Genomic DNA, 18,958 nt, shown 5'->3' with positions numbered 1-18,958 from the left:
GTAGCCCAGATCTGGGTGATGCCAGGAGGCATTTGGCTCCCCACAGCCGGCTCCTGCCCCCGGCAGAACCTTCCAGTAGATGAGCAAGACAATTTTCCTTACAATTGCTCATCATGGCAAGAGCTGCAATTATTAATGACCGTTCCAGCTGTCAGAGTGGAGAGGGAGGAGAACAGCCACTTCCCCACAGCCGCTGCCCTCTGGCCCGTTCCAGCTGGAGGTGCTGCTGTGGCCTCAGCCCTATCCTTTGGGACAGCAGCTGCAGCACATGAGTGAACGCTTGGCTGCTCCACACTGGAGAACGCCCAGAGCTGGTGCACGTGGCCCATGCGTGCCCCATGGCTCCTCAACCCCTCTACAGTGCTCAGGCACAAGGACACTGCCCCACAAGGGCCCCCAATAAGGTCTGACCCCTTCCCCATCTCTCCTTGCTGCATTTTGCACCCCCAGATTTATTACTGCCTCCATTAGCGGCCCTGCCTGTGACAAGAGGGATGACCCAGCCAACACATGGGGTCAAGCCTGGGCTGACGCGGGCAGAGGAGGAGAAATGTGAGGCAAAGAGTTTCCCTGGAAAGCTGGAGGGAGCTGAGTCAGGCCCCAGAGGGAGCGGGATGAGGGCAGAGCATGACCTTCCCAGCCGGCCGCACCTCGCTCGGCAGAACCACGGCCGGGACACAGGCGGCACTTGCAGAAATGTGTTTATTAAAGGCACTAAAAGCACCGTGGCTACATCAGGGCAGCCCGACCAGAGGGTGTGGTGTGGGGGGAGGACTCGGTGGCCCCAGGATGGCAGTGGCAGAGAGCTCTTTGGTAGGAAGCTGTGCCCAAGCCTTGCAGGAGCAGTCACCTGGCTGGGCTGGCATCAGCACACGCTGCCAGCCCATGGCTGGGGGTGATGCCAGCCCCAGGGGATGCCAGCAGAGTGGGGGGCATGAGGGACAGACACCCCTGGAATGCAGCTGGGGCAGGAAACCACCGCAGCAGTGTGAGGGGTGCCTGGTGGGTTGGCATGGGCAGGGCCCCAGCAGAGGAGCAGGGCTGGGTCTCCAGCCCCAAGCACACAGCAGGGAAGGCTGGGGAGAGTGAGACAGGAGCTGGTCCTCACCCACTCGGGGAGGGATGTGGAAGGAGTGTCCCTGCCCCAGCAATGAGCTGCCAGGCAGCAAGGGAGCAGCCCAGCTGTGGCAGACCCTCTCCAATTCCAGCCTCAGCATGGTTGTGCCCACCATGCTGCGTGGCTCAGGGGCAGGAGATCCATGCAGCATCCCATTCCCAGGGCTCCTAGGGCCAGCTGAAAAGCATATAAGAAGCCACCCAGCTATCAAAGGCTGGACCCAGCACTCTATCTGGCTGGAGTTGAGCCAGGAGCTGCTAGGAAGGGGGCAGGAGCAAGGGAAAGGGCCAAGGGCCCAGCCTGGCTCCCTAGGGCCAGCAGGGCAGGGGGAGAGGAGCATGCAGGGCCAGGGGCATGTGTAGACACAGCTGGATTTCCACCCCTCACACATGGGAGAAAGCATGGCTCTTGCACAGAGGCTTGTCCTTCTTGGAGTAGAACGTCTTCCCTTCCAGGTTGGTCTGGCAGATCTGGGGAGGAGAGTGCAGGTGGTCAGGCTGAGGGGCCGAGTCAGCCTCTGGATCCCCCACAGCCGAGCATGGTGTCACACAGGGACCTCCACGTGGGTCTGGGACACTGCCAGGGACCAGAAGGCTCAGAGCAGAATCCCAAGCTCCCAGAATGGAGGCAAGTGGGAAAAATCTTGTGGCAGCAGGTCCCCAGTGCTGCTGGTGTACCCCACCCAGGGCAGGACTGCCAGGGAGAGGCACAGGCCCTGCAGCAGTCGGGGAGGGAGGCACACTGCTCACCGCACAGACAAAGCAAGTGTCGTGCCAGCTGAAGCCCAGCGCCTCCAGGAACCGGTCCCCAGCATCGATCTTGAAGTCACAGCCGCGGCACTTGGTGCCAAACATCTTCTCATAGTCTGTGAGAAAGGCAGAGCACAGGTCAGCACTTCCATGCACTACAGCTGCTCATCCCAGAGGAGCAGGGCTGCAGCTCAGCCAGGATCCCACAGGCACAGCCTGGGGACAGCCCTGCCAGCCCCCATCCAGGTGAGATTATACCCTGAAAGGTGCAGGGTGGTTCGGCCACCACAGGGCTCCAGGGGGAGGAGGAGAACCTCAGCTCCCAGGATGCAGCAGTAGCTTTGATGTACATCCTCCCTCATTGCCATGGCAACACAGGAGCATGGCACTACCCTGCAGCTAGGGAGAACCAGGATGGAGCGCTCAGGGCTGTGGGATTGGGGTCTCTCTGCCCCCCACAGCCCAGGGGGAGCCCCGAGGAGCAGGGCAGCTCACGTCCCCAGTCCTGTGTGCAGCTGCTGAGTCCCAGTGGTGCCCCAGGGCCACATGAGGTGACACATGGGGTCCCCTGGCTCCTACCTCTCTCGCAGTAGGGCTGTCCCTCCTCCATGTAGAAGGCTCGGTTGCGGATGGGAGTTTTGCAGGCGTTGCAGGTGAAGCACTGCACGTGCCAGGTCATCTTCAGTGCGTGCATCACCTCCTGGAGGGGAGCCACTGTCAGCCAGGGGCAGGAGCAGCAAGGGCAGGAAGGGACAAGGAATCCCTTGAGCTGGACCAAGGTGGGCAGGGACAGAGCCAGGCACCCACAGCAGAAGGCAAGGAGGAGATGGAGGGCAGCTGAGGGACACTCACCCCAGTGATCTTCTTCTTGCACTTGGCGCAGGTGGGCGCGTAGCGCGTGTCGTAGCACTTGGGGCAGAAGATGGAGCCTTTCTCCTCAAAGAAGCCGCCCTCATCCAGCACCTTCCTGCACTGGCAGCAGACGAACTCCTCGGGGTGGTAATAATGTCCCAGCGCCACGAGGTACCGTCCCCTGCGGCAGGACAGAGCCACGTCAGCCATGTCCAGGGCCCAGGGCTCAGGACATGCCGTGGCAGTGGTGGCAGCCGGGGCTCACCTGATGACTTTGTTGCATTTGTAGCACAGGGGGGTGCGGCCGGGCCCCTCGGGGGCCTGCTGGGCTGCCTGCACGATGGAGCTGCGGTTCTGCATGGGGGTGGGCGTGGCTGGCTGGCTGTGCTTGCTCACCACCGTGCTCGTCTTGTCCGGGGCGTAGCGCTCGGCAAACGAGGGGTCCACAGCCCAGGGCGGGCGGCTGGTGGGGCTAGGGGTGGCACTGGGGGTCCTGGGGGCTGCACACACACACAAGCCTTAAGGAGAGCGCTCCTGATCCCTCGGCAGCCCCTCCCCAAAACGCCCAGAGATGTTTTGCTCACCCAGTCCTGGCTCCGTCTTCATCGTTGCTCCTGGGGACGGGTCCGGCATGGAGACCTGGCTACAGAACAAGCAGTTAATCCAGCCTGCCCTGCTCGCCCCCACTGCCCAGGGGGTGCAGGCAGGGCTCCCCACCCCAACAAGCAGGAGGGAGCTGGCCAAGCCCCCATGGCCAGCAGTAAGTGGTTTAGTGATGAGGCACTGAGCCAAGGGCCTTCAGTCCTGCCAAGACACAGCACTCCCAGGGTCTCTGGTACCCACTGTGGTGGTCTGGGGAGAGGCAGGAGGGAAGGTTCTGGGCTTCTCCACACTGACCAGGGACCCCAGGGAACACACAGACTTTGGCTGCCTACTAATATGTGATGATCACCCCCAGTCTCATTGGGGTGCAGGGGGACCTGGACGTGGCCTGACACAGGGAGCCCCAGGGTCCAGCTCAGCAGTGCTGGGAACAGGCAGGGCAAGCCAGGGCTAAAGAGGCACAGCCCAATGAAAGAGGGGGGACAGGGAAAGAGGGAGAGCCAGCGGCTCTGTGCTTCTCCAAGACAAATTCAAAAAGGAGATGGCAACAAACCCAACTTTTATTTGAGTCAGAGCAAACTGCGCAGAGCTGGTACTCAAGGGCCACAGCACCAAGGCAGGAGGTTTTACAGACAGGTAAAGGCAAAAAATGGGGTGCTGTCCACCCCCCCGCCTGGCTGCACAGAACAAAGAACAACCCTGACAAACTGGTGACATCCATGACCTCAGCTGCCCCACAGCCCCACGCCAGGCTTGCAGGACACTGTGCCCCAGGTCCAGATGCCACCCAAACATTACAACAACCCGGTGAGATTGGCCAGTGCCATCAGCCACTCCCAACCCGACGTTTCTGGGCCACCACAGCGCAGCTCAGCATTCCCAGCTGAGGGGCAGCAATGCCCAAGGGGTTCTGCCCAGGATGTGCAGCCCCCCAGCTCCTGCTGCCACACACTCCCCTTACCTGGGCTTCCTAACAAACACATCATCATGATCCTCCACTGAGCGCAGCAGGAGAGAAAGGAGGAAACAGTCAGTCCTCACAGACAGAGGCCCCGGAACAACAAGAGGGGAAAGGGGGAAAAGAAGAAAACCAATCTCTCCTCCCACCAGCCTCTGCCCCAAAACAAAGCCCTGCCCAGCCACAGGGCAGACCAAGACCCCAGACCTGTATCACCACCACGAGACCGCGCACAGCCCCACCAGCTCCCCTGACTCAGCCACCCCACAGGGACCACACAGGGCCAAAACCAACACTCCAGTGCCAGTCCAGATTCTGCCGGACCCTGGCAGCCCATGGAGAGCCCAGCAGCCCCAGGCAGTGCCAGGCCCTGTGGGGACTCACTCTCATCTGTGCCCGTCAGCTGGGCCAGCTTGCGGAAGGAGCGGGACTGCGAGGTGCCGGTGCGGGGCTGCCAGTCCTCAGCATCCTCCAACATCCTCAGCTTCCCAGGATTGCATCCGGGGGTGCTGGGGGGCTCCAGAGGCTGTGGGGGCTGTCTGTGAGTGACAGAGGGCAGGAGCTCAGCCAGCACCAAGCACAGACCCTGCTCTGGAACAGGGAAGCACTCCAAAAGGTGCTCTGGCACAGGGCAGCATCTCTGCCACACCCTGGCACTCACCGCTGCTCCACCGTGCCCCAGCTGGACCCACGGGCATCCCTGTGGCAGCAGAAAAAACGGTGGCACAGCAGTCAGTGGCTGATCCATGGCTCAGCCCATGCTTTCCATATGCACCCACAATGTCAGAGATACGAGAACCTCGTGGAAATGCCAACACCATTCACTCCTGGCCAGCCTTGCAGCCATTCCATGACCCCACATGATATCGTGCCCCAGGTACAGTGCCTGCCCTGTGACTCCAAAAATGCCCAGCAAAGTGTTGTGCCACCAGCCATTCCTACACACTCTGCTGCATATTAACCTCCCCAGCTTGGTGCCAGCAGTGCCCAGTGACTTTGCCTGCACACCCATTTGGGGACAAACTGTCTGGCCAGGGGGTGTCCAGGCAGGAACCTCCCAAGGTGAAGGTCAAAGCAGTGGCTGAGCACTGGCAGTGCCTGGTGTGGACTGAGTACAAGGTGGGCTCTGCAGCTCCACCACCACCTCAGCTCTGGCAGAGGACAAAGAGGGAGAGAAGAATCCACAACAGGGCAAAGAGTTTGCCCTGAGTCATGAGAAGTAGTGATGCTGAGGGGAAATGAGCCAGCAGCACTCACCCAGCTCTGCCACACCAGGCTCACAGGAAAATGTGCCCCAGGTGCAGGCACTCCCAGCACCTCCCAACATCCCATAGCCAGGTTTTCCCAGTGCCATCAGCCTCCTCCACTCCTTGTATGCTCAAAAGGCTAAGGTGCAGCTCAGCATCTCCAGCTCAGAGCCAGCAGTGCCCAGACACCTGGGACATGCAGCCTCAGCACATGCTCCCCTTACCTGGGCTTTTTAACAATCTCATCCTCACCATCCTCCACTGCAGCAGGAGAGAAAGGGGGAGATGGCATCAGTCTGCAGTGAATGATGCCCAGGAAAAGCAGGAAAGGAGGAAAACCAACTTCCCCACCCACCATCCCGTCCCTTCTCAGCCCTGCTTGGCCGTGGGGCAGGGCATGGCCCCATGAGGACCACCATGAGCCCACACACAGCCCCGGGCAGCTCCTGCTGGCTCAGCTGCCCCCAAGGGGTGACTTAGGACCAAAATCAAACTCCTGATGCCACATCATCCCACTGCCTCTCCCAGCTTCTGGCTGTGCCAAAACAGCCCCACACCCCCGGGCAGTGCCAGGCCCTGTGGGGACTCACTCTCATCTGTGCCCGTCAGCTGGGCCAGCTTGCGGAAGGAGCGGGACTGCGAGGTGCCGGTGCGGGGCTGCCAGTCCTCAGCATCCTCCAACATCCTCAGCTTCCCAGGATTGCATCCGGGGGTGCTGGGGGGCTCCAGAGGCTGTGGGGGCTGTCTGTGAGTGACAGAGGGCAGGAGCTCAGCCAGCACCAAGCACAGACCCTGCTCTGGAACAGGGAAGCACTCCAAAAGGTGCTCTGGCACAGGGCAGCATCTCTGCCACACCCTGGCACTCACCGCTGCTCCACCGTGCCCCAGCTGGACCCACGGGCATCCCTGTGGCAGCAGAAAAAACGGTGGCACAGCAGTCAGTGGCTGATCCATGGCTCAGCCCATGCTTTCCATATGCACCCACAATGTCAGAGATACGAGAACCTCATGGAAATGCCAACAGCATTCACTCCTGGCCAGCCTTGCAGCCATTCCATGACCCCACATGATATCGTGCCCCAGGTACAGTGCCTGCCCTGTGACTCCAAAAATGCCCAGCAAAGTGTTGTGCCACCAGCCATCCCTACACACTCTGCTGCATATTAACCTCCCCAGCTTGGTGCCAGCAGTGCCCAGTGACTTTGCCTGCACACCCATTTGGGGACAAACTGTCTGGCCAGGGGGTGTCCAGGCAGGAACCTCCCAAGGTGAAGGTCAAAGCAGTGGCTGAGCACTGGCAGTGCCTGGTGTGGACTGAGTACAAGGTGGGCTCTGCAGCTCCACCACCACCTCAGCTCTGGCAGAGGACAAAGAGGGAGAGAAGAATCCACAACAGGGCAAAGAGTTTGCCCTGAGTCATGAGAAGTAGTGATGCTGAGGGGAAATGAGCCAGCAGCACTCACCCAGCTCTGCCACACCAGGCTCACAGGAAAATGTGCCCCAGGTGCAGGCACTCCCAGCACCTCCCAACATCCCATAGCCAGGTTTTCCCAGGGCCATCAGCCCCCTCCACTCCTTGTATGCTCAAAAGGCTAAGGTGCAGCTCAGCATCTCCAGCTCAGAGCCAGCAGTGCCCAGACACCTGGGATATTCAGCCTCAGCACATGCTCCCCTTACCTGGGCTTTTTAACAATCTCATCCTCACTATCCTCCACTGCAGCAGGAGAGAAAGGGGGAGATGGCATCAGTCCGCAGTGACTGATGCCCAGGAAAAGCAGGACAGGAAAAGAGGAAAACCCACCATCCCCTCAGCCCATCACACAGCCCTGCTTGGCCATGAGGCAGAGCATGGCCCTATGAGCACCCGGGCAGCTCCTGCTGGCTCAGCTGCCCTCAAGGGGTGACTTAGGGCCAAAGTCAAATTTCTGATTCCACATCACCCTACTGCCAGAACAGTCCCACACCCCCGGGCAGTGCCAGGCCCTGTGGGGACTCACTCTCATCTGTGCCCGTCAGCTGGGCCAGCTTGCGGAAGGAGCGGGACTGCGAGGTGCCGGTGCGGGGCTGCCAGCCCTCCGCGTCCTCCATCAGCCGCAGCTTCCCAGGGTCACACCCGGGGGTGCTGGGGGGCTCCAGAGGCTCCCTGTGAGTGTCAGAGGGCAGGAGCTCAGCCAGCACAGAGCACAGACCCTGCCCAACACTGCAACACAGGGCAGTGCTGAAAAACGTGACCTGGAACATGGCAACACCTCTGCTGGACCGTGGCACTCACCGCTGCTCCACTATGCCCCAGATGGACCCATGGGAATCCCTGTGACATTGGAAGAAACAGCAGCACAACAGTCACTGTTTGACCATGCCTGCCATATGCACCCACAGCCCCGTGGAGGCACGAACCACAGGGAAATACTGACCAGCAGCCTTGCAGCTGCTCCACAGCTGCTCAGGATGCAAAGCACCAAGAACAGCTGCTGCCCAGCACCTCCCAACATCTCCAGCAAGGTGTTGTGATTGCCACCAGCCACCCCTACCCAGGTGGGTGCTTGAGGCAGACCCTCCTGAGGTGATGGTCAGAGCGGTGGCTGAGTGCTGGCAGTGCCCATTGTGCAGCTCTGAAAACACCTCAAGTCTGGGAGAGGGGACAGAGAGGGAGGGGAGAACCCCCAGCAGTGCAAAGAGCACCCCCAGAGTGACTGCAAGCAGCAAGGGTGAAGTGGCTGTGGGGACAGAGCCTGGCATGGGCACCTTGTGGCTCCTGCTGCTGCCCCTTACCTGGGCTTTTTAACGGGCTCATCGTCACCTTCATCCACTGAGGACACCAGGAGAGAGAGGGGGAGATGGAGTCAGTCTGTGACAACTGAGGCCAGAGACAGCAGGAAGGAAGGGGAAGGGAAAGGAAGGAAAAATGTCCTTTCCTCCCACAGCCCCCCTGCCCCAACACACAGCCCTGCCTGGCCACGGGGCAGAGCACAGCTCCAGCTCAGTGACACCACCACGAGCCCACACAGCCCTGGGCAGCTCCTGCTGGTTCAGCTGCCACAGAGGGCCCAAATGGGCCAAAACCAATGCCCTGCTGTATCAACACACCACAGCCTTTAGCAGCTGCCCCAGCACAGCTGGGCACAGCTGGGCAGCCAGGCAGTGCCAGGCCCTGCAGAACTCACTGCTGCTGGCTCCCACCAGCCGGGCCAGTTTGCGGAAGGAGCGGGACTGGGAGGTCCAGGTGTGGGGCTTTGTGTCCACAATGTCCTCTAACATCTTCAGCTTCACAGGGTCACATACACTGTCACTGGGGGGCTCCAGGGGCTGGGGGGGCTGCCTGTGAGTGACAGAGGGCAGGAGCTCAGCACCAGGACTGGACCCTGCTGTGGAACAGGGACGCATCCCCAAAGATGCCCTGGCACATGCCAACACCTCTGCCAGACCCTGGCACTCACCGATGCTGCCCCGTGCCCCAGTTGGACCCATGGGCATCCCTGTGGTATCAGAAAGAATGGTGGCACAGCAGTCAGTGTTTGACCAGCCCATCCCTCCCCATACACATCCACAGCCCCAGAGACGCACGAGCCTTGTGGAAATGCTGACAGTGTTCACTCCTGATCAGCCTTGCAGCCATTCCCTGGCCCCACATGACACTGTGCCCCAGTCTGGTCCCATTTCCTACCCTGCAACTCCCAACACCCCCAGCAAGGTGCTGTCAGTGCCAGCAGCCACCCCTGCCCACTGTGCCCAGCACACTGTGCTGCATCTTGGCCTCCCCAGCTTGGTGCCAGCAGTGCCAAGCATGTCCTGCCTGCACACCCAGCATGAGGACATTCATCTGGGCACAGCCTGCCTGGCTGGTGGGTGTCTGGGCAGGACCCTCCTGAGGTGACAGAGCAGTGGCTGAGCACTGGCAGTGCCTGTTGTGGCGTGAGCCTGTGGCTCTGCCAACAGCTTGGCTCTAGGAAGAAGGAAAGGATAGGACAGAGGGTGGAGGATAAGGAGAGGAAAGAAGAAACAGCAACAGGCAAAGAGCTTCCCCTGAGTGACTGCAAGCAGTGAGAGAGAACAAGCCTTGTGGGCTGAACCCAGGGTGGGCACCCTGTGGCTCCTGCTGTTGCCCTGGCACACGATCCCCTTACCTGGGTTTTTTAATAAATTCATCCTCACCATCCTCCACTGAGTGCAGCAGGAGAGAAAGGGGGAGATGGAGTCAGTCTGCAGCAACCAAGGTCCAGGAAAAGCAGGAAGGGAAAGGAGGAAAACCAACCTCTCCACTCACCTGGCCCCATTGCACAGCCCTGTCTGGCCACAGGGCAGAGCACAACCCCAGACCAGCAGCCAGACCAGCAGCACCACCATGAGCCCACACACAGCCCTGGGCAGCTCCCGCTGGCTCAGCTGCCCTCAGGGAGTTAACTGGGGCCAAAACCAACACTCCCGGGTGCTACATCACCCCACTGCTCCTCCCAGCTTCTGGTTACCCCAAAACAGCCCCACATCCCCAGGCAGTGCCAGGCCCTGTGGGAACTCACTGCCACCTGTGCCCGTCAGCTGGGCCAGCTTGCAGAAGGAGCGGGACTGCAAGGTGCCGGTGCGGGGCTGCCAGCCCTCAGCGTCCTCCAACATCCTCAGCTTCCCAGGGTCACACCCGGGGGTGCTGGGGGGCTGCAGAGGCTGCGGGGGCTGCCTGTGAGCAAAAGAGGGCAGGAACTTCAGCCAGCACCAAGCACAGACCCTGCTTCAGCACAGGGCAGTGCTGCCAAATGTGCCCTCACCAGACCCTGGCACTCACCACTGCTCCACTGTGCCCCAGCTGGACCCATGGGCATCCCTGTGATATTGAAGAGAAGGGTAGCACAACACTCAGTATTTGACCACGGCACAGCCCATCCCTCATAAATGCACTCCAGCAGCAGGAGAAGTCAGAGACACTCAGCCAGCCCTGCCCTGCCACCCCACAGCCCCATGCCAGGCTCACAGCACACTGTCCAGCTGCTGCCTAGCACCTCCCAATACCCCCAAGCAAGGTGTTCTCAGTGCACCAGCCTTCTCCAGATCCCTCTTCCTCAAGGATCAATGGCAGAGCTTGGCCTCCCCAGCTTGGTGCCAGCAGTGCCCAGCAGGTCCTACCCAGCACAGGACACCTTGTCTGGCTGGTGTGTCCTGGCAGGACCCTCCCAAGGTGATGGCCAGAGCAGTGGCTGAGCTCTGGCAGTGCCCACTGTGGGGTGAGTGCAGAACGAGCTCTGCAGCTCCACCAACAGCTCGACTCTTGAAGACAGAGAGAAAAAATAGCCACAGAGCAAAGAGCTTCCCCTGAGTGACTGCAAGCAGCAAGAGAGAACCAGGTGTGTAGGCTGAGCCTGGGGTGGGCACATTGTGGCTCCTGCTGCTGCTCCAGCACACACTCCCCTTACCTGGGCTTTTTAACTAGCTCGTCCTCACCATCCTCCACTGAGCACAGCAGGAGAGAAAGGGGGAGATGGAGTCAGTCTGCAGCAACTGAGGCCCAGAGACAGCAGGAAGGGAAAGGAACAGAAAAGGGAAAAGGCCCTCTCCTCCCACTGCCCACCTGTCCCAACACACAGCCCTGGCCACGGGGCAGAGCACGGCCCCAGCCCAGCGGCACCAGCACGAGCCCACACAGCCCGAGGCAGCTCTGCCTGGCCTAACTGCCCCAAATGGGGCCAAAACCAACACTCCACGAGGCACCAGAGCCTTTATCCAGCTCCAGTTTCCCCAGCAAAGCTGGGCAGTGCCAGGCCCTGCAGAACTCACTGGCGTCGGCGCCCACCAGGCGGGACAGTTTGCGGAAGGAGCGGGACTGGGAGGTCCAGCTGGGGGGCTTTGAGTCATCAATGTCCTCTAACATCCTCAGCTTCACAGGGTCACACACAGGGGTGCTGGGGGGCTCCAGCAGCTGGGGGGGCTGCCTGTGAGTGACAGAGCCATCTGTCAAATCTGACAGATCTCCTGGGGCTGTCCCCCCCCTTCCCCAGCACACAATCACAGCACACCGGTACCAGAGACGTCGCACTTTGTCTTCCTCCCCACCCCACAACTGCTCCCTCACAAAGGCTGGGCCTGTGAAGGACTGACTCTGGAATGACCACCACCATTCCTGGCAATTTGAAACTGGCCCCAAGGACCAGAAAGAGAAAGGACAGAGCAAGAATAAGCCAAGGTCAAAAAACACCATCAGGGAAGCTGCACCACAGCCGTCTATGGCAGTGCCACCTGGCCATGGGCCCAGCACAGCCCATCAGCTCTTGCCCAGTACAGCCACATTTTGGGAAACAGGGAATGGATCACACACAAGGACACTCCAGGGCCCCAGCAGCTGGCAGAGACAGGCAGCTGTCCCCTCTACACTGGGGACAGCTTGGTGCCAGCAGTGACCCACCCACATGGGCAGAGTAGTGCCTGGTGCCCATCCCCAGGCTGGCCCTGCCCTGAAGGACAGGGCACTGGCAGGGAAGAGGCATGCAGGGAGAATAGAGAGAGCAGGTAAAAGGCTTACTGACTTGTCAAGGCTCAGCACCTGTAGGGAGAGGGAAAGAGAAAGGGAGGAGAGAAAGAAAGAAAAAGGAAGGTGAAATTAGACCCACAGCACCCAAGAAGTTTCCAGAGCTCACCTATGGCCTGCATTAGCCCCCTATCCCTGAATCACACACCCAGCTCATCCAGGGCTGAGAGCACACTGGGGCACAGGGGCAGATGCCAGTGCACCAGACTGTGCTCCCTCAGCCCCCAGAACAGGCCTGGATGCCCAGAGCAGTCAATGCCACATCCTGCCCCACTGCCCGGCTCCTGGGCACTACAGCAGCTCTGGCCCGAGGAGCAGTGACCAGCAGCTGCTGCACACATGCAGCAGAGCCAGGGAACAGAGTGGCGGGGCTGGAGACCATCACTCTGTCCAGCCCCTTCCAGCAGCCAGGGGAACGGCAGGACTTCCCCAGGCAGGGACCGGCCAGTGGTCACAGCCAGCCACCATTTCCCTGCCACTGCAGATGCCAGCCAGTGTCCTGCTACAGCCACCGTGTCAAGCCTGGCAGGAGCCCCCACAGGCTGACACATCCCTGAGCAAGGGCCTGGCACGAGTGTGGCTGTACCAGTGTGGCTGTGTGTCCCTGTGTGAGACAGCTCTGTTGTGCCAGCCCCCATTTGCTCGGCATGGGCACTGCCACCCGCTCCCACCCAGGGTGCCTGGCATGCAAGGCGCAGCAGGGCGGGGCAGCAGGCTCCCCCCGATGCTCGGGGAGCAGGAGGGACAGCAACGTACCCGTTGTGCTGGGGGGTGCAGGCGGGCGCCAGGGGCGCGTACGTCACGGGTTTCGTCACCAGCCCGGGCCGCGGGTTCGGAGGTGAGCCGGCCCCGAAGGGCCGGGCTGTTTTGTTGAGGGCGGTGCTGGGAGCGAAGTTATATTTCAGGGGTTCAGAGCAGGGGAGTGAGTCCTGAGCGAGACAAAACACACAGACACGGGCTCACACGTCAAGCAGCATGCAAGGGGCAGCCCTGGGCCAGGCAGCGCAGCAGGCAGCCAGGGAGGGAAGCCGGACAGCACGTGCACCTTGGAGACCAGGCTCTGCCAGGCTGGCACTCGCTCCACCGGGCACCTGGCCAGCGACAGCAGGTCACAAACCCAGCCTGAGGGTCATTTGGAGATTAGTAGGTGCCCCGGACACTCGCTGCTGCCTGTGGCAGGGCGGTGCATGCACACACGCCGACTGCAACCGTCCCACGGCACAAAGCTGAACACATGCAGGTGGCCTCTGCCCAGGAGCCACCAGACACCAGCCCCAGCCCTGCCTCCCTGTGCCAGGGCACTCCCCAGCACTAGCAAACATGGTGCTGCACCTGCCCAGCCTCCTCCCCTGCGCTGGCCCCTCTGCATCCCTGCCCACACCCAGCACCAGCAGGGGCACAGACACTCTGGGCCCAGGCACCTACTGTGCAGATCGTCCACAGTGCCAGAGCTCAGAGCTGCTCCTCCAGCTGGGCTTTCTAGACCCTCAAACACACCCCAGCCCCCTAAAAGCCCCAAGAGCAAAGTCCATTTGCTTCACTACACTGAGATTCCCTTGCCCTGAGATGAGGCTGAGCTGCCACTGTGGCATCAGGAGCAACACGTACCTTCTGCGGCTTCCCCAGCTGGTTCTGGGCTCTGCAAAAGAGGAGACAGATGGGCAGGTACTGGAGTTGGTCCAGACACCACCAGCATGCTGGTACCCCAGGGATGCGGCACCCAGCCGAGGGGAAACATGGCCAGCTGGCACTGCCCTGTGGCTTGCAGTCAGGTTAAGCCTTATCCAGGCAAGCAGAGCCCTTGGACACAGCCAGGGACTTCCAGGCTCTAAGTAAGGAGCAGTGATGCTGGGAGATGGAGATACCAGGAGGTGGCACTGGGCAGAGGGCCCTGATTACACTCCAGTCATACCAGAACCCCATGTTTGAGGGACCCATGATTCCTACCTGCTCAAGGTGAGGCAGAGCCTGTCCCCACAGGCACGGATCCTGTTCTGGGCCTCGATGTGTGTCATGGCACTGGTGCTCTCCCCGTCGATGTACAGCACCCAGTCGCCCACTCCCACGCCGGCCTGGGCTGCCTTCCCACCCAGAGTCAGCTGCAGGACAGACAGAGTTAGGGACAGCTGGAACAGCCAAGCAGTGACGTGGGAGCAGAGGGACATCCTCATGAGGGCAGGGGCCTTCCAAGGCCCAGGATCCCCAGCCCAGCACAGGAAAAGTGGCAACCCCCAGATTATTCCTCATTTCCCAGTGCGTGAGCCCAGAGCAGCGTCTTCCCCTTGGCAGCAGCAGAAGGCAAAGCACTTCTCCAGGGCACTGCCCAGCCCTTGCCCTGTGGCATGCCTGGGGACCCTGCCAGCACCCCAGGGCCTCATTTCCACGACACCAAACACGGAGGCAGCGCTGCCTCAGCCTCGAAGCCCAGCCACCCCCTGGAGTCACCCCTGTGGTCCCAGGGCAGGAAGAGAGCACAGTGAGTCAGGGCCTGCCGGGCAGCCCTCATCTCACTGCAAACCACAGGCACGTCCAGCCCTTTGCTGGGGCGGGGAAGGACAGGGGAGGCACCCCTGGGGCACTCCCCCAGCCGCCGGCGCTGCCGGCCCGTTCCCACCAGGCACAGACATTACCTCATTCCCACAGAGGAGCAGGAGCCCTGCCGGGGCACGGAGACACCCGCCCCCTCCCTGTCATCCCGCTGGGACAGCCGGGAGCACAGCCACAAGCTTCCCTTCCCCTGGCCACGGTGCCAGGGATGCGCCTTGGCCCTGCTTGGCTCCGTGGCACGGCTGAACGTCAACACCAGGCTGGGAAGTGGAGGCTGCCCTGCACTCCCACCAGGGATGCACAGCCAGAGCAGGGCCCAGAGCACTGCACACAGCTCCCAGGCACTGACAGACAGACAGACAGACGTGGGCAGGCTGCAGCCATTCCTGCTCCTCCAGCATGGAAGAACTCGAGGCGCTTGGACCCAGACCAAGTATTTCCTCAAGTCCTGTCCGACATGAACATAAAAGGAGCGAGCCAGATTCCCAGCACTGTCAGAGGGCTGAAAAATCCTTACCACAGAGTCCTGGCCCCTCCTTACAGAACCCGGCTCACCCTGGAGTCACACATCCCTCCTCTAGGCCAACACCAGCCCTCCATGCAGGCCAAACACCACATATGGACTGGATGTGGCCCAGTTCCACCTGTATCCCACTGCTATTCCCAGCAGGACATGGGTACTCCCACACTGCCCTCCTGTTCCTGCAGCCTGGCACACGACGGTGCCCTCACAGCAGTGATGCCCCCAGCTCCTGGCCACGCTGCTTCAAGCCCCAGCTTGCTGCCCTGGAGGGCTGGGGAAGGCATGGGGCTGCGTGGGCTTGGAGGCAGGAGCAGGAGTTGGGAGAGGTTTTCACACGACTGCCCAGGAAGGGGAGAGCACGTCAGGCTGCGTCACAAAGCCTCACCCAGCCTGGTCAGCACTTCCCGTTCCCCTCCATGCCAACGTGCAGGAAACCCCTGTGACAGGTGCCAGCACAGCCAGGAGCCATGGCAGTGCCAGCCCTCCCACTTCCCACCCTGACTCGCTAACCAGGGCTTCCTTCCTCCCCTCTCCACCCAGCCTTTTGTTCCCTGCACCTCCGTTACCACATCCAGAGGTGCTCACCCACTGCCCTGTCCAGACAGAGCCCCCCTCAGTGCTTTCCTGCCAGTAACACCCAAGTGTCTCTCTTCTTTCCCAGCTGGCAGATGCCAGGATGTGCCACACAGCATCCAGCCATCCAGACTGCAGTCCTTATCCCAGCTCCAGCAGAGCCCCATGCCACAGGAGGTACATGTCACAGGGCCATGGTGGCACCTCTTCTGTGTGATCAGTGAGCTGAAACTGCCTCACTGCTCACCCAGGAGTGCCACAGCAATGGACACAGCTGAAAGCCAAGCCAATGGACACACCAGTGTTGTCCTGTGCTGCCCACCCCTGCAGACCTGCAGAGCAGGGCCCCACTGCAGCCCACAAAGCTGGGGCAGGATGCTTCCTTCCAGCTGCTGTGGCAGGCACAGCTCACAGGAAGCAGTGGCAAGGACAGCAGCATGTTCTGGGTCTGGGGATGCCTCTGGAGTGCAGAGCAGCACAGCCTCACGCTTTCCCATCAGAGCACACCGCCCTGCCATGCAGCCCAGCCTCACCAGAGAGCCCCCAAAGCTGGCTGCATCCCCTGGGAACGTCCCTGCTGCTCCTCCTGCCCTGCCCAGGACTGCAGCACTGCCCAAGCCTCACCAAGAACTGCTTCACGAGGCCCCTGCCCCAGGCTCTGGGAGGCTCCTCCATCCAACCAGACCCTTTGTTAAAAACTGGCTCACAGCCAAGAGAAACATTTTTTAGAGAATAAACTGGCTGAATCTGTCTCTGCGTGCTCAGCAGAGATCAGCAGGCCCCGGGGCAGCGGCACAGGCGACTCCAGCCTCACTCAGTGCCCCAGGGCCCGTGCTCTGTGCTGGGATGCTGTGCACATCTGTGCCCTCTGGGGCAGGTGTGCAGTGCCCGGCTCGTGCCAGGGGCAGGTCCCCACACAGCACTCGATGCCACAAAGCAAAGCTGTCCTTTGAGAAGCAGCGTACATGCCAGCTGCCCCAGCGCCAGCGGCGCAGGCGATGCAGGCACATTCCAAGGCTTATAAGGCAATTGCGTGGCCAAAGCTGTGGCCAGCACCCGCCCAGGGACGGGGACCTGCACACAGCCGGGGTCAAACCCGGGAACATTGCAACGGGAGAGGCTCAAACTAACGGGCACAACCAGCTCTCACTGGAGGAACGGGAGAGTTTAGTGGAGGGAGTCACATCCCTGTGCACGCAGCAGCGCAGCTTCCTCCTCTCCATGCCCATTTCAGGAGTGACCTCAGGCACAGAGCTGGGAGCTGTGCTGTGGAACGGAGGGCAGAAGGGCACTGGCTCAGTCCTGGGATGCCAAGCCCAGTGCTGGGGTGCAGACCAGGAAGCCAGTCCCACATCTCAGAGAGCAGATCCCCTCCTGCTGCGGTGGGAACAGTCCGGAAGGGGCCTCCCCTGCCCCCCTCGGCAGAGGCTGTGCAGAATTTCACGTTTCTGCCTGCAGCTCTCTGCCCGGAACACCCCCGTGCTGGGCTGCAGCTGATAAGGGACCAAGGAGGCTACGTGGAGCCAGGCAGGGCAGGATGCTGCATTCCCGGGGCCCCAGCTCATCTACATCCCCCGTACGGCTCTGCCTCAGCCACTGCGGCCTCCCTCCCACAGAGGCAGGAGGAAGGATGGGTGTCACCAGCCTTGGTTTCTCTTACCCTGGAGATGGAGAGCGGCATGCTGAAATCCTTCCCTCCCTGCAGCCTGAAGCCCCAGGGTGCTGGCCCGTTCAGCATCACCTTGTAGGACTCCATGTCGCCCATCTCTGCAAGGGAAGAGGGTGTGATCCCAGTGTTAGGGAATGTGGAAACAATGCAGGCAGAGCAGGAGAGGAGAGGGCTCAGTGCCTGGCAGGGTAGGACAGGAGGCAGGTCCCGTTTCCAGCTGTAACTCCACCCTGACCATCCTACACTGTGGTTAGAGACGCACCCCAAATCCATCAGCATCTCCTCCAGCAACGTCAGAGCTGAGGGGCCCAGGCTAACACTGACTAGCACCAGGGAGCCAGGCACAGCCCTGCTGCCACCCACAGTGGAGTGTCTGTGGGCTCTGCCCTCTTCCCCAACCTGGGATGTGCTCTCCTTTGCAGCACCCCAGGAACTTCTGCTGCTGAGAGCCAAGGCTGTTCAGAGCACAGAGGAGCAACAGCAGGTACAGAAGGATAGGAACCAGAAGCATTTTTGCCGGATGAATTAGCAGCAGCAGCACAGGAGCTGCGTGATGCCACCCGAGGCGCTGGCACAGCAGCCAGGCTGGCGCTCCGGCAGCCGGCCGAGCAGATGCTCCCTGGGAGCGAGCCCATCTCCGGGGCTTGGGCAGGAGGGAATCCCGGCGCTCCCCTGCCTGACAGCTGTCAGCCGGCCAAGGCTCGGGACAGACGGGCCAGCGCCAGCCTCCTGTCACCTTTTACCTGGAAGGAGCCGCCAGACCCCTGCGAACGGCCCCAGGACCTTCCCCCCGAGGGCGGGCAGGGCCGGCTGCGGGGCTCCCCACGCCTCGCACGGCCCGGCCGCAGGGCCGGGGGCCAGCGTGCCCCCGCTCTCCCCGGGCCGGTGCGGTCTATATAAGGCGTGTAAGACGACACCAGCCCGCTCCCCGCTCGGGAGGGCCGGGGGAAGAGCTGCGTGTCAGGCATTCCCGGCGCCCGGGAGCCGCGCAAGCCCCAGCGAGGCGCCGGGACGGGGCGGCCCGGAGCGGGCGATACCCCCCACCCCTCCCCGGCGGGACGGGGCCCGAGTGCACCGGGGGTCCCCAGCGTGCACAGGCTGGGCAGCAGCTCTGCTTACTGCTGGGAAGCCCCACCCTGACCCGCGGGGGCCACGGGACCCCTCCCCATCCCACACCGCCGCCCCCCTCCAGGGGTCGGAGACGCCGGCTCTGCCCCGCATGGGCCCGACCCTGATCACCCACCTTCCCCTTACGCCAGGCCTCAGCCCTCCACCCCTCACGCCCCCGTGCCCCCCGGCAGAGGACGGAGTCCCCCGCCTCGGCGCGGCTCCCCGGACTCACCCGCGGCCAGCGGGGCCCGGCGGAGCGGGCGCGAGCGGAGCGGTGCGGGCCGACGCGGGACTCGAACCCGGGCACCGCCCCCGCCCGGCACGGCCCCACCATATATAGGATCAGGCGGGGGCGGAGCCAGCGGACGTTTCGGCCAATCACCGTGCGCGCCTCTGCCTGCCGGGGTGGGCACGGCGGCGCCCTCTAGCGGGGAGGCTCGAGCTGCCCCGCCCGCCCCATCACTCCTCACAGCGGCGGCGGAACCGAGTCCGGGAAGGG

At 62.0% G+C, this 18,958-nt stretch overlaps 1 protein-coding gene across 1 annotated transcript; it reads right to left on the bottom strand.

Moving 5' to 3' along the window:
* Nucleotides 1-683: 683 nt before the first annotated feature.
* On the bottom strand, nt 684-18,749 carry PDLIM7 (PDZ and LIM domain 7). The gene is given in 30 exon segments (XM_059483814.1): nt 684-1,587; nt 1,867-1,982; nt 2,446-2,566; nt 2,719-2,899; nt 2,984-3,218; nt 3,303-3,361; nt 4,283-4,319; nt 4,664-4,818; nt 4,941-4,979; nt 5,751-5,787; nt 7,524-7,669; nt 7,799-7,837; nt 8,058-8,079; nt 8,082-8,155; nt 8,299-8,335; nt 8,691-8,845; nt 8,964-9,002; nt 9,651-9,687; nt 10,044-10,198; nt 10,304-10,342; nt 10,453-10,532; nt 10,534-10,669; nt 10,671-10,835; nt 10,929-10,965; nt 11,290-11,444; nt 12,036-12,052; nt 13,646-13,676; nt 13,985-14,136; nt 17,341-17,447; nt 18,692-18,749. Coding segments are annotated over 29 exon segments (2,688 nt in total). The 5' UTR covers nt 17,446-17,447; nt 18,692-18,749; the 3' UTR covers nt 684-1,500.
* Nucleotides 18,750-18,958: the final 209 nt, after the last annotated feature.

Source organism: Ammospiza nelsoni, chromosome 16, assembly GCF_027579445.1.
Source record: "Ammospiza nelsoni isolate bAmmNel1 chromosome 16, bAmmNel1.pri, whole genome shotgun sequence".
Classification (NCBI taxonomy): domain Eukaryota; kingdom Metazoa; phylum Chordata; class Aves; order Passeriformes; family Passerellidae; genus Ammospiza; species Ammospiza nelsoni.
Note: the sequence above shows the minus strand (reverse complement) of the source record. Positions and strands in the feature narration are given on the sequence as shown.